General features: G+C 38.1%; 1 protein-coding gene and 1 long non-coding RNA gene across 3 annotated transcripts in view; one reads left to right on the top strand and one right to left on the bottom strand.

Annotated features, from left to right (window-relative positions):
* Window positions 1-5104, top strand: part of MAMDC2 (MAM domain containing 2) — a 171829-nt gene extending 166725 nt beyond the window's left edge. For both annotated transcript variants that reach the window (XR_002517629.2, XM_009188920.3), the window contains exons 13-14: window positions 3881-3965; window positions 4096-5104. Coding sequence is in view for 1 of the 2 variants with exons in the window: in XM_009188920.3 (XP_009187184.1) it covers window positions 3881-3965; window positions 4096-4160 (150 nt within the window). In the remaining variant the exon portion in view is untranslated. The remainder of the gene's footprint in view (window positions 1-3880; window positions 3966-4095) is intronic.
* LOC103878395 overlaps window positions 1-16297 on the bottom strand; it is a 59312-nt gene that overhangs the window by 23529 nt on the left and 19486 nt on the right. The window lies entirely within an intron of this gene.

The following is a 16297-nucleotide window of genomic DNA, read 5'->3' as shown; positions in this document are numbered from 1 at the left end:
GGTTTTTTGAAAAGATCAACAAAATTGATAGACTGCTAGCAAGACTAATAAAGAAGAAAAGAGAGAAGAATCAAATAGACGCAATAAAAAATGATAAAGGGGATATCACCACTGACCCCACAGAAATACAAACTACCATCAGAGAATACTATAAACACCTCTACGCAAATAAACTAGAAAACCTAGAAGAAATGGATAATTTCCTGGACACTTACACTCTCCCAAGACTAAACCAGGAAGAAGTTGAATCCCTGAATAGACCAATAGCAGGCTCTGAAATTGAGGCAACAGTTAATAGCCTACCAACCAAAAAAAGTCCAGGACCAGATGGATTCACAGCCGAATTCTACCAGAGGTACAAGGAGGAGGAGTTGGTACCATTCCTTCTGAAACTATTCCAATCAACAGAAAAAGAGGGAATCCTCCCTAACTCATTTTATGAGGCCAACATCATCCTGATACCAAAGTCTGACAGAGGTACAACAAAAAAAGAGAATTTTAGACCAATATCCCTGATGAACATCGATGCAAAAATCCTCAATAAAATACTGGCAAACCGAATCCAGTAGCACATCAAAAAGCTTATCCACCATGATTAAGTGGGCTTCATCCCTGGGATGCAAGGCTGGTTCAACATATGCAAATCAATAAACGTAATCCAGCATATAAACAGAACCAAAGACAAAAACCAAATGATTATCTCAATAGATGCAGAAAAGGTCTTTGACAAAATTCAACAGCACTTCATGCTAAAAACTCTTAATAAATTCGGTATTGATGGAACATATCTCAAGATAATAAGACTATTTATGACAAAGCCACAGCCAATATCATACTGAATGGGCAAAAACTGGAAGCATTCCTTTTGAAAACTGGCACAAGACAGGGATGCCCTCTCTCACCACTCCTATTCAACATACTGTTGGAAGTCCTGGCTAGGGCAATCAGACAAGAGAAAGAAATAAAGGGTATTCAGTTAGGAAAAGAAGTCAAATTGTCCCTGTTTGCAGATGACATGATTGTATATTTAGAAAACCCCATTGTCTCAGCCCCAAATCTCCTTAAGCTGATAAGCAACTTCAACAAAGTCTCAGGATACAAAATCAATGTGCAAAAATCACAAGCATTCTTATCCACCAGTAACAGACAAACAGAGAGCCAAATCATGAATGAACTCCATTCACAATAGCTTCAAAGAGAATAAAATACCTAGGAATCCAACTTACAAGGGATGTAAAGGACCTCTTCAAGGAGAACTACAAACCACTGCTCAGTGAAATCAAAGAGAACACAAACAAATGGAAGAACATACCATGCTCATGGGTAGGAAGAATCAATATTGTGAAAATGGCCATACTGCCCAAGGTAATTTATAGATTCAATGCCAACCCCATCAAGCTACCAATGAGTTTCTTCACAGAATTGGAAAAAACTGCTTTAAAGTTCATATGGAACCAAAAAAGTCCCCGCATTGCCAAGACAATCCTAAGCCAAAAGAACAAAGCTGGAGGCATCATGCTACCTGACTTCAAACTATACTACAAAGCTACAGTAACCAAAACAGCATGGTACTGGTACCAAAGCAGAGATATAGACCAATGGAACAGAACAGAGCCCTCAGAAATAATATCGCACATCTACAACCATCTGATCTTTGACAAACCTGACAAAAACAAGAAATGGGGAAAGGATTCCCTATTTAATAAATGGTGCTGGGAAAATTGGCTAGCCATAAGTAGAAAGCTGAAACTGGATGCTTTCCTTACTCCTTATACGAAAATTAATTCAAGATGGATTAGAGACTTAAATGTTAGACCTAAAACCATAAAAACCCTAGAAGAAAACCTAGGTAATACCATTCAGGACATAGGCATGGGCAAGGACTTCATGTCTAAAACACCAAAAGCAACGGCCACAAAAGCCAAAATTGACAAATGGGATCTAATTAAACTAAAGAGCTTCTGCATAGCAAAAGAAACTACCATCAGAGTGAACAGGCAACCTACAGAATGGGAGAAAATTTTTGCAATCTATCCATCTGACAAAGGGCTAATATCCAGAACCTATAAAGAAGTCAAACAAATTTCCAAGAAAAAAACAAACAACACCATCAAAAAGTGGGCAAAGGATATGAACAGACACTTCTCAAAAGAAGACATTCATACAGCCAACAGACACATGAAAAAATACTTGTCATCACTTGCCATCAGAGAAATGCAAATCAAAACCACAATGAGATACCATCTCACACCAGTTAGAATGGCAATCATTAAAAAATCAGGAAACAACAGGTGCTGGAGAGGATGTGGAGAAATAGGAACACTTTTACACTGTTGGTGCAACTGTAAACTAGTTCAACCATTGTGGAATACAGTGTGGCGATTCCTCAAGGATCTAGAACTAGAAATACCATTTGACCCAGCCATCCCATTACTGGGGATATACCCAAAGAATTATAAGTCATGCTGCTATAAAGACACATGCACATGTATGTTTATTGCGGTACTACTCACAATAGCAAAGCCTTGGAATCAACCCAAATGTCCATCAGTGACAGACTGGATTAAGAAAATGTGGCACATATACACCATGGAATACTATGCAGTCATAAAAAAGGATGAGCTCGTGTCCTTTGTAGGGACATGGATGCAGCTGGAAACCATCATTCTCAGCAAACTATCGCAAGAACAGAAAACCAAATACCGCATGTTCTCACTCATAGGTGAGAACTGAACAATGAGATCACTTGGACACAGGAAGTGGAACATCACACACCAAGACCTATTTTGGGGGCGGGGGGAGGGATAGCATTAGGAGATATACCTAATGTAAATGATGAGTTAATGGGTGCAGCACACCAACATGGCATATGTATGCATATGTAACAAACCTGCACGTTGTGCACATGTACCCTAGAACTTAAAGTATAATAAAAAGAAAAAAAAAAAATTTTTATTAACAGTATTTTGCCACTAGTCTGTCATTAAAGCTTCTTTGAAACATTAATTTCAAGTAACTTTATAAACATATTAATTAATTTATGTTCTTTGTTTTAATTTTAGGGAGGGTTTAAATAAAATTTATGGGCTTTTAAAAATTTAATTTAAATTATACACTACTCCAAGGAAGACTCATTTGCTTATAAAATGAATAGAGCAAATGTGTCTTCTGAACAACTTTCATTACCCATGGGCCTCCGTGGACCATTCAGTAATTTATTAACCATTGTTGGGACAGCCTTAGAGCTGGTTATCTATTTTTCCTACAACCACAATATCTGATCAGTTATTTTCTTCTCAGAATCTAAAGTTATAAAACGGATTCTCTCCTCTGCCTGAGCTGTGTCTTTGATGTTGTGGTATTTAACATAAGTGAACCCTTATCTTTGGTAAACTTCATTATTATACTTTTCTGTTCACACATGGGTATCATCAGTCATATTAAATGTTTCCACCTAGTAGCAGTATCAGACGTAGATTTACAGAGTGCTATGGGAAATTTAAGTTTCCGAGCACCTCACTTTCACAGACCCTTTGTGAGTGCTGGGGGATGCTGGCAGCAGAGTGTTCCAACTGGGAAGAGGAAACCAGGTTACTACCAGGAAGCATTTCTAGGCAAGCATTTCTGGGAAATTGGTAAAGAGATCTCAGAAGACAGGGGCCTGAATCTTCAAGGCTTCAGTAATTTATTGTTTCTTTAAATTCCAAATAAATATTATCTTTAATCTCTAGATTTCAATTTGTAATTTGGTATCCTTTTCCTTAAAGGGATCCTCAAGAGCAATCTAAGTTTTCATATCTACAAAGCCTGGATTTGCCCTGACCAGCACTGTATTATCAGGATGATTCTATTTCTAAATTCAAACATATTATTCTTTCAGATTATTTTTGAAGCCATTCGAGGAGTATCGATAAGAAGTGATATCGCCATTGATGACGTTAAATTTCAGGCAGGACCCTGTGGAGGTAATATTTATCCCAATTATATAAGCTTGACTGAAAATGGACTTTGCGATACTGTTTCAAACTACAAGAATACAAATTAAATGTTTTTCTATAATAAATACTGTTATTGTATATTTGTCTTTCCTGACAGAAATGGAAGATACAACTCAACAATCATCAGGACATTCTGAGGACTTAAATGAAATTGAGTATTAAGAAATGATCTGAATTGGATTAACTAGACGAAAATCATACCTCTTCAATCAAAATGAAAACAAAGCAAATGAATACTGGACAGTCTTAACAATTTTATAAGTTATAAAATGACTTTAGAGCACCCTCCTTCATTACTTTTGCAAAAACATACTGACTCAGGGCTTTTTCTTTTTGCATGAAAAGACAACTGTTACTAGAAATACAGGCTACTGGTTTTGCATAGATCATTCATCTTAATTTTGGTACCAGTTAAAAATACAAATGTACTATATTGTAGTCATTTTAAAGTACACAAAGGGCACAATCAAATGAGATGCGCTCATTTAAATCTGCATTCAGTGAATGTACTGGGAGAAAAATAGGTCTTGCGGGTTTCCTTTTGAATTTTAAGTATCGTAAATATTTTTAAAGTAAATAATATGGGGTGTCAGTAATATCTGCAGAATGAATGCAGTCTTTCATGCTAATGAGTTAGTCTGGAAAAATAAAGTCTTCTTTTCTATGTTTTATTCATAGAAATGGAGTATTAATTTTTAATATTTTCACCATATGTGATAACAAAGGATTTTTCATGAATGTCCAAAGGTAAGTCAGTATTAATTAATGATGTATTACAAGGCAATGCTACCTTCTTTATTCCCCCTTTGAACTACCTTTGAAGTCACTACGCGCACATGGATAGAAATTGAACTCTTTTTTGTAAAGCAAGCTTAAAATGTTTATGTATACATACCCAGCAATTTTTATAAATGTGTTAAACAATTTTACTGATTTTTATAATAAATGTTTTGGTAAGATTTTGAATACTACACATTCAGGCAGATATACTAAACTGCTTTTTATTTACTTATTTAGAAAATTGTATATATATGTTTGTGTATCCTAACAGCTATTATGAAATTATAAAATTACCTAATAAAAATAATTTGAAAATCTTTTCACTAGCAATTAACTCATTTCTACATTATTTGTCTTCATCAGAGTATCTTCACTACATAACTACAGATTCTAATTTGAATCTCTACTCTGCCACAACAAAATGCTTAAGTCTTTTATTAGTGACATAAGCACTCTATACATTAATACAATAATTATTACTTTTTTCTCTTAATTTTCCTTTTCTCCACGGATACAATAATTTTTATAGCATGCTTTATTTCACATAGACAATCTCAATTTTTTATCTCATTAGAATGTAAACTCATATCCTAACAGAGTACAAGATTTCTTGCTGTTTTGTTTACTTTTGTATTCTCAGTACCCAGAAAGTGTCTGGAATAGTAAGTGTGCAACAAAAAAATACTTGAATGAATGAATGTCTTTCCTGCTTCGGTAAGATGGAAATATTTTAGTCTTTCACAGATAAGGAAACAGAGTCTCAAAAAAGTGAAGAAATTACTCATGATTTTGTATCTGTTAAACGGAGGAATTTAAGAGTCTGGTCTGATTCAAAGGCTCATACCTCTTAACTACTTTGTGTAGCCAAAAGTCCATTGTTTCCCTGAAGTTGGGAGGGTTTCCCACTCAAGAGTGTCCAAACTCATAAATTAATCTGTTAAGAGCTTTATCTTTCTGAATGCAAAGAAAACAAAAAATTCTCAGCTACACAAGATACATATCCTGAGGTTTATGGAGAAAATAAAATTTTATAATAAAATTTTGCAAATCAAATTCTATTTATGATTAATTGCCTATAGTGGAGGAAATTCCTAAACAGAGCTGAAACATCGGGGAAGGAAGATTTCAAGATGTTGACCTACTCAGCTGCATACTAGGCCAGGCATAATTCCTCCAAAGCATTATTTTTGTCCAGAGCTACAGTTACATTTGCTGAATTAAGGAGTGAAGATTGTATCTTCAAGACTCCACACAGTATCTGCTACCTAGTAAGGGGGTTATAATATGTAGTGAGTAAATAAAGTCATTCAACAGCCTCCTTGCTGGTGACATAAATCCATAGTAATAATCACAGCTAACATGTGTTGAATACTATTTTCAGACATTTTTCAAAGAGTCTGTTTCGCTGCCACATCTGTGTTCTTATCCTTACAAGGTCGCCTCCTGAACGTGATAGCTCTCCTACCAGCTCCATCCTCAATGTCAATTTACACTCTAGGCAAAGATTCTAAGTTTCCCTCTTTCAAGAGGATTTATTGGCTACCAAAATTGCTTCTAAGGTTGCTAAACCAGGAATCCTACTAGAGATGCCAACTTTGGAAACTGGGGGAAAAGAGGTGGGGGTTGGGGTACCAGATATTGGCTTGGGGCAGAAAAGGAGGTAATTATTACCAGTTGTTGCTGAGAAACAACCTGAAGTTAATCTAAGAGAAAAAAAGGAGGTGGATAGTGAGCTGCTTAACTCACCTTTCCTCATTTATGCTCCTTTGACAAAATTCAATTGTTTGATGCTTCTTTTCCCTTTCCAGGTTGCCCTTGGCATTCATTTCAACTATATTTCACCTTCGTTTTAACTATATTTCACCTGGATGAATACATGGAAAGGATAGTAAGCACAGTATAGGTTTCTCAGATTTAGAAATGCCCAGGGAGAAGAAATGCTAGCTAATAGATACTGCTTAACAATTTAAGCCCAGTGTTGGCTTTTATTCCAATTCTCAGCAGCACCTAAACATACAAGTGCTTCAAATGGAAATTGCTTTCTCACACAGATTGCCTTCTCTTCTATAATTTCCTGTCTAGGATGGAGATTATTTGTGTATAGAAGGGAGTGAAGAACTGAATACTGAGAAAATAGTGCCTATGATGCAGGGTTTGGTTTAATATGGAGGAAGAAAAGGTTCAACAAAGATTTCTAGAGAACTCTATGCTCCAGGCATTGTACTGAGCGTGGAGGTTACAAAAATGCCCACAGATTAGTGAGGAAGAGAGAAAGATAAACCAGTAAACACTGTTTGGAGTGCTAAATACAAAATGGCCATAAGCCCAGGGTGCTATGGGAGGGCCTCCGGGGGGCATCTGACCCGGCAGGGCAGAGGCAGCCTCCTGGCTGCAGTCTGGAGAGAGCAGTGGAAACCAACAGCACCCACTTGCACAGTGTCCCTGATGCCTTCATGTCTTCTCTCACACTCTGAAGGCTAAGACCTGGGCTCTGTGACTTCTTGGTCTCATGCCAGGGCAATGTTTCCTTGTGTGATTTAACCAGAACTGGGGAAAAAAAAAAAACACACACACACACACACAAAACTGAGTTTCTGTAACTAATAATTTTAATGACACTGGATTTTCAACATATGGATTACTACAGAGAGGTAATACAGCACAGTGATTAAAGACACTGCTTCTGGATTTACACTGTCCTTTTAAATCTCGGGTCTGCCACTTACAAGCTATGTGACTGAAGGCAAGTCACTTACACCCACTCCCACTCCTTTTCTTAGTCTGCAAAATGGGGCAAAGACTTATTCCTACTTCTTAGGGTTGCTACAAAGATTAAATGAGAATAATATGAGCACCTATAACAGTCTCAGACACACACAAGCCATTCTAGTTTATAAGGTTTCAGTGAAATTTCAGATAAATCATGGTGATTTTTATGTATTCTTTTTCTGTGAAGGAATTGTGAGTTTATAGTGCCATCTTAAGGATAAAACAAACATATAATCTTGCCATTTTATCATCTTTTTCTTTATTACTCACAGTACAACTCATTTTGACTAGTAGCTGGGTAATGCTCTCCCCTGTGTTCTTCCCACTCCACTTGCCCCTAGTAAAATCCCACTTACCCCTAGCAAAATGTATCATTGCTAAACCTAACTTCTTGTTTATCTCCTCAAGAATGCTTGCTTATTCAGTTTTGTATCCCTACTGCCTAGCATACTCAAAAGATTTCTGGATTAAATAAACAAATGCTTAGTAAAAGCATTTCATTTAGTACAAACATGCATGTGGGTTTCAAAAATCACAAGGAATATAATGGTGCTCTTTGATCCATTACAATTTTATTGGTCATTTTAATATATTTGTCTGGACATTACTCTCCCCAGATAATCCAAGCCTCTAACATTTCATAAATGAACCTGGCTGCACCGTGTATATTTAAAAATACGTGGTGAATTCAAACCCAAATCAAAAGCCCCATTGACTATAAAAAAAATATGGCAAGAAAGGGTGGGGGGGAAATGGAAAACAGATACGTAAAGGCAGGTGAGTGAAACATCACAATGTATACCTACTGATATCATATAAACATATTGCTTATTCAAAAAATAAACATGGCAAGATATATATGCTTGAGAACATGAAGGTATTCTATGTGGCAAAATGAATTATCTCAACGCTGCCCCATTCCCCCATACACATGTGTACACATACACAAGACAAAACATTTAAAAATTCTTGGTGAAATTTGACGACCTTTATTGTAAATGAATACCTAAGCTGGTAAGAAAGTAAGGGAAATGTCCAGCTACCCTCTGAAACCCCTCCTCTGCTTTGAAAAAGAGAACTGAAAAGCAGAGATATAAGTACACAAGCTGACGCTATAGCTACCTGGAGGGAGGTTGTCAGTCTTGGTAATCTGGGGGCTTAGGCTCTTAAACCATAAAGGGATCAGGAAAGAGCCTGCCAAGGGGTGGGGAGGATAGAACAGAGACTTCATAAATAAACCCAAGACTCTTGAAGAGCTACATTTTTACTAAAAGGGTAAATCCAGACAATAAAATAAAAATAAAAATCTTCCTTCAGCACAGGGAGATTGTTAGGATGCCAACTCTTCTCCATTTAGACAGTGGTGTGGGGTATAGGAGTTCTTCCTTGAGAATTCCTAATTATATTACACAAATTTAGAGTGCAAACTTACCCTGCCCTCATGATCTGGGAATCCACAAGCTCAAAGTTTAACATGAGAATATGTCCCTGGCTAGTGATATTCTTGGGGCACCTGGCTGAAATTAATATAAAATTCTTTAGGGGACCGTGCACTCAACCTAGGCTGTGCACAGTTCACACATATAAAACTGCACTGAAGAAAGACTCACAGTCCAAAACTACAGAACATTTAGTGAAAGAATCCACTAACAGCAAAAACAAGCTGTCAAGAAACGAAGAATTATATACCCAAGACTTCATAAGATGAAAATTGTTAGTAGAGACTTTAAAATAAGTATTTTTTAAATGATTAGAGAAAAATATATAACAAAGGCAATACTCTATGAAAATGCAGATAGTTTTTGTTTTCGTTTATGTTTTTTTTTTGAGAAAGAGTCTTACTATGTTGCCCAGACTGGAGTACAGTGGCTATCCACGGGCACGATCATGGTGCACTATAGCCTGAAACTCTGGGCTTACATGATCCTCCTGCCTCAGCCTTTCAAGTCGCTGGGACTATAGGCACATGCCACTGCACCCAGCAAATCTACCCAGCAGGTGGATTTTTTAAAAACTGAATAGAACTTCTACATATAATAAATAATAGTCATAAAATTAAAAATTCAGTGTGAAAGGCAAACAAGCAATTAGGCATATCTAATAGAAAGAGAATGATGAACTGGAATACAAGGTAATAAAGCAGACTACAGCACAGAGAGATCAAGAAATGGAAAATATGAAGAATAGGAATGAGAGTCAATGTATTGAAATCAGTGACAGAAAAAGAGTGGGGGAGAGGTAATGCTCAAAGGGAGAATATTTGAGACTGTTGCAGAATTGATTATAGATAAAAATGTTCAAAATCATGAAGTTCAGTAAATTCTGAGCAATATAAAAAATAAATCTATACCTAAACACATTACGAAATTATGGAATACCAAAATCAAAGAGAAAAATGCAACCAAAATGAAAAGACAGATGAACCTCAAAGGAATGAAAATCAAACAAAATCTAACCCATCAATAATGAAGCAAGTGAGAAGACAGGGAAATAAGAGCTTTAAAATGTTGAGAGGAAATAATCTTCAACCAGAATGAGGACAAAATAATGTCATTTTCAGATAAGAAAGAAATCATGGTATTTTTGCTGGCAAGGTGGCCGAACAGGAACAGCTCCGGTCTGCAGCTCCCACTGAGATCCATGCAGAAGGTAGGTAATTTCTGCATTTCCAACTTATGTACCTGAGTCATTTCACTGGGACTGGTTGGACAGTGGGTGCAGTCCAAGCTGGGGGAACAGAAGCAGTGTGGGGTGTCACCTCACCGGCAAAGTGCAAGGGGTTGGGGAACTCCCTCTCCTAGCCAAGGAAAGCCATTAGGGACTGTACCATGCACTCAGGCCCAGACACTGTGCTTTTCCCATGTTCTTCACAACCTGCAGACCAGGAGATTCCCTCCAGTGCCTACACCCTATACCACCAGGGCCCTGAGTTTACAGCACAAAACTGGTGGCCATTTGGGCAGACACCGAGCTAGCCACAGGAGACTTTTTCTAATACCCCCAGTGGTGCCTGGAATGCCAGCAAGACACAACTGTTCACTCCCCTGGAAAGGGGGCTGAAGCCAGGGAGCCAAGTGGTCTGGCTCAGCAGGTTCCACCCTCACGGAGCCCAGCAAGCTGAGATCCACTAGCTTGAAATTCTTGTGCCAGCACAGCAGTATGAGCTCGACCTGGGATGCTCCAGCTTGTTGGGGGTAAGGGCATCCACCATTGCTGAGGCTTAGGCAGGCAGTTTTACCTTCACAGTGTAAACAAAGTCGCCCAGAAGTCTGAACTGGGCGGAGCCCACCGCAGCTCAGCAAGGCCACTGCAGCCAGACTGCCTCTCTAGATTCCCTCCTCTCTGAGCAGGGCATCTCTGAAAAAAAGGCAGCAGCCCCAGTCTTATAGATAAAGCCCCACTTATAGATAAAACCCCCCACTTATAGATAAAACCCCCACCTCCCTGGGACAAAGCACGTTGGAGAAGGGGTGGTTGTGAGTGCAGCTTCAGCAGACTAAAATGTCCCTACCTGCAAGCTCTGAAGAAAGCAGCAGATCTACCAGCATAGCGTTCAAGCTCTGATAAGGGACAGCCTGCCTTCTCAAGTGGGTCCATGACCCCCGTGTATCCTGACTGGGAGACACCTCCCAGTAGGGGCCAACAGACACCTCATACAGGAAAGCTCTGGCTGGCATCCAGCAGGTGCCCCTCTGGGAGGAAGCTTCCAGAGGAAAGAACAGGCAGCAATCTTTGCTGTTCTGCAGCCACCGCTGGTGATACCCAAGCAAACAGGTTTTGAGTAGAACTCCAGCAAACTCCAGCATACCTGCAGCAGAGGGGACTGGCTGTTAAAAGGAAAACTAACAAACACAGAGGAATAGTATCAACATCAACAAAAAGGACGTCCACTCAGAGACCCCATCTGAAGGTCACCAACTTCAAAGATCAAAGGTAGATAAATCTATGAAGATGGGGAGAAACCAATACAAAAAGGCTGAAAATTCCAAAAACCAGAACACCTCTTCTCCTCCAAAGGATCACAATTCCTCGCCAGCAAGGGAACAAAACTGGATGGAGAATGAGTTTGACGAGTTGACAGAAGTAGGCTTCAGAAGGTGGGTAATAACAAACTCCACCGAGCTAAAGGAGGATATTCTAACCCAATGCATGGAAGATAAGAACCTTGAGAAAAGGTTAGACAAACTGCTAACCAGAATAACCAGTTTAGAGAAGAACATAAATGACCTGATGGAGCTGAAAAACACAGGACAAGAACTTTGTGAAGCCCAATCGATCAAGTGGAAGAAAGGATATCAGAGATTGAAGATCAACTCAATGAAATAAAGTGAGAAGAGAAGATTAGAGAAAAAAGACTGAAAAGAAACGAACAAAGCCCCAAGAAATATGGGACTCTGAAAAGACCAAATCTACATTTGATTGGTGTACCTGAAAGTGACAAGGAAAATGGAACCAAGATAGAAAACACTCTTCAGCATATTACCCAGGAAAATGTCCCCAACCTAGCAAGACAGGCCAACATTCAAATTCAGAAAATACAGAGAACACCACAAAGATACTCCTTGAGACGAGAAACCCCAAGACACATAATCATCACATTTTCCAAGGTTGAAATGAAGGAAAAAATGTTAAGGGCAGCCAGAGAGAAAGATCAGGTTACCCACAATGGGAAGTCCATCAGACTAACAGTTGATCTCTCAGCAGAAACCCTACAAGCCAGAAGAGAGTGGGGGCCAATATTCAACATTCTTAAAGAAAAGAATTTTCAACCCAGAATTTCATATCCAGCCAAACCAAGCTTCATAAGCAAAGGAGAATTAAAATCCTTTACAGACAAGCAAATGCTGAGTGATTTTGTCACCACCAGGCCTGCCTTACAACAGCTCCTGAAGAAAGCACTAAACATGGAAAGAAACAACCGGTACCAGCCACTGCCAAACCATGCCACATTGTAAAGACCATCAATGCTATGAAGAAACTGCATCAACTAATAAGCAAAATAACCAGCTAGCATCATAATGACAGAATCAAATTCACACATAACAATATTAGCAGGCTAAACACCCCAGTTAAAACACACAGACTGGCAAATTGGATAAAGAATCAAGACCCATCAGTGTGCTGTATTCAGGAGACCCATCTCACGTGCAAAGACACACATACGCTAAAAATGAAGGGATGGAGATTTACCAAGCAAATGGAAAGCAAAACAAAAACAAAAACAAAAACAAAAAACAAAACAAAAAAAAAGCAAGGACTGCAATCTGAATCTCTTATAAAACAGACCTTAAACCAACAAAGATCAAAACAGACGAAGAAGGGGATTACATATGGTAAAGGAATCAATTCAACAAGAGGAGCTAACTATCCTAAATATATATGCACCCAATAGAGGAGCACCCAGATTTATAAAACAGGTTCTTAAAGACCTACAAAGAGACTTAGACTCCCACCTAATAATAGTGGGAGACTTTAACACACCACTGTTAATATTAGACAGATCACTGAGTCAGAAAATTAACAAGGATATCCAGGACTTGAACTCAGCTATGGACCAAGCAGACCTAATAGACAACTACAAAATTCTCCAACCCAAATCAACAGAATATACATTCTTCTCAGCACCACATGGCACTTATTCTGAGACTGACCACATGATTGAAAGTAAAACACTCCTCAGCAAATACAAAAGAACAGAAATGACAACAAACTGTCTCTCAGACCACAATGCAATCAAATTAGAACTCAGGATTAAGAAACTCACTCAAAACCATACAACCACAGGGAAACTGAACAACTTGCTCCTGAATGACTAATGGGTAAATAATGAAATGAAGGCAGACATAAAGATGTTCTTTGAAACCAATGAGAACAAAGACACAACATACCAGAATCTCTGGGACACATTTAAAACAGTGTGCAGAGGGAAATTTATAGCACTGAATGCCCACAAGAGAAAGAAGGAAAGATCTAAAATTGACACCCTAACATCACAATTAAAAGAACTAGAGAAGCAAGAGCAAACAAATTCAAAAGCTACGAGAAGACAAGAAATAACTAGTATCAGAGCAGAACTGAAAGAGATAGAGATACAAAAACCCTTCAAAAAAATCAATGAATCCAGGAGCTGATTTTTAAAAAAAAGATCAACAAAATAGGCCACTTTTTAAAAGATCAACAAAATAGATCACTAGCCAGAAAAATAAAGAAAAAAAGACAGAAGAATCAAATAGATGTAATAAAAAATGATAAAGGGGTATCACCACCAATCCCACAGAAATACAAATTATCATCAGAGAATACTATAAACACCTCTATGCAAATAAACTATAAAATCTAGAAGAAATGGGTAAATTCCTGGACACATACACCCTCCAAAGACTAAACCAAGAAGAAGTCGAATCCCTGAATAGACCAATAACAAATTCTGAAATTGAGGCAGCAATCAATAGCCTACCAACCAAAACAAGCCCAGAACCAGATGGATTTACAGGCGATTTCTACCAGAGGTACAAAGAGGAGCTGGTACCATTCCTTCTGAAACTATTCCAAACAAGGGAATAAGAGGGAATCCTCCCTAACTCATTTTATGAGGCCAACATCATCCTGATACCAAAACCTTGCAGAGACACAACAAAAAAAGAAAATTTCAGGTCAAAATCCCTGATGAACATCAGTGCTAAAATCCTCCATAAAATACTGGCAAACTGAATCCAGCAGCACATCAAAAAGCTTATCCACCACAATCAACTCGGCTCCATCCCTGGGATGCAAGTCTGGTTCAACATACGCAAATCAATAAACGTAATCCATCACATAAACAGAACCAATGACAAAAACCACATGATTATCTCAATAGATGCAGAAAAGGCCTTCAGTAATATTCAACACCCCTTCATGCTTAAAACTCTCAATAAACTAGGCATTCATGGAACATATCTCAAAATCATAAGAGCTATTTATTACAAACCCAAGGCCATCATACTGAATGGGCAGAAACTGGAAGCACTCCCTTTGAAAACCGGCACAAGACAAGGATGCCCTCCCTCACCATTCCTATTCAACATAGTTTTGGAAGTTCTGGCCAGGGAAATCAGGCAAGAGAAATTATTCAATAAAGAGTATTCAATTAGGAAAAGAGGAAGTCAAATTGTCCCTGTTTGCAGATGACATGATTGTATATTCAGAAAACCCCATCGTCTCAGCCCCAAATCTCCTTAAACTGATAAACAACTTCAGCAAAGTCTCAGGATACAAAATCACTGTGCAAAAATCACAAGGATTCCTATACACCAATAACAGATAGAGTCAAATCATGAGTGAACTCCCATTCACAATTGCTACAAAGAGAATAAAGTACCTAGGAATACAACTTACAAGGGATGTGAAGGACCTCTTCAAGGAGAACTGTAAACCACTGCTCAAGAAAATAAGAGAGGACACAAACAAATGGAAAAACATTGCATGCTCATGGATAGGAATAATCAATACTGTGAAAATGACCATACTGCTCAAAAGTAATTTATGGATTCAATGTTATCCCCATCAAGCTACCATTAACTTTCTTCACAAAATTGGAAAAAACTACTTTAAAGTTCATATGGAATGAAAAAAGAGCCCACATAGCCAAGACAATCCTAAATGAAAAGAACAAAGCTGGAGGTATCACACTACCTGACTTCAAACTCTACTACAAGGCTACAGCAATAAAAACAGCATGGTACTGGTACCAAAATAGATGTATACACCAATGGAACAGAACAGAGGCCTCAGAAATAATGCCACATATCTACAATCATCTGATCTTTGACAAACCTGACAAAAACAAGCAATGGGGAAAGGATTCCCTATTTAATGTGTTGGGAAAACTGGCTAGCCATATGCAGAAAGCCAAAACTGGATCCCTTCCTTACACCTTACACAAAAATTAACTTAAGATGGATTAAAGAGTTAAATGTAAGACCTAAAACCATAAAAACCCTAAAAGAAAACTTAGGCGATAACATTCAGGACATATGCATGGGCAAAGACTTCATTACTAAAACACCAAAAGCAACACAGTAAAAGCCAAAATTGACAAATGGGATCTAATTAAACTAAAGAACTTCTGCACAGCAAAAGAAACTGTCATCAGAATGAACTGGCAACCTACAGAATGGGAGAAAATTTTTGCAATCTATCCATCTGACAAAGGGCTAATATCCAGAATCTACAAAGAACTTAAACAAATTTACAAGAAAAAAAAAACTCCATCAGAAAGTGGGTGAAAGATATGAACAGACACTTCCCAAAAGAAGTCATTTATGCAGCCAACGAACATATGAAAAAAAAAAAAAAACCTCATCATAAGTGGTCATTAGAGAAATGCAAATCAAAACCACGATAAGCTACCATCTCATGCCAGTCAGAAGGGCAATCATTAAAAAGTCAGGAAACAACAGATGCTGGAGAGGATGTGGAGAAATAGAAATGCTTTTACACTGTTGGTGGGAGTGTAAATTAGTTCAACCATTGTGGAAGACAGTGTGGCAATTCCTCTAGGATCTAGAACTAGAAATACCATTTGACCCAGCAATCCTATTACTGGGTATATACCCAAAAGATTATAAATCATTCTACTATAAAGACGCATGCACACGTATGTTTATTGTGGCACTATTCACAATAGCAAAGACTTGGAACCAACCCAAATGCCCATCAATGATAGAGTGGATAAAGACAATGTGGCACATATACACCATGGAATACTA

The sequence above is a fragment of the Papio anubis genome, chromosome 13 (assembly GCF_008728515.1).
Source record: "Papio anubis isolate 15944 chromosome 13, Panubis1.0, whole genome shotgun sequence".
NCBI lineage: Eukaryota > Metazoa > Chordata > Mammalia > Primates > Cercopithecidae > Papio > Papio anubis.
The sequence above is the reverse complement of the archived record's forward strand: the minus strand, read 5'-3'. Positions and strand labels throughout refer to the sequence as shown.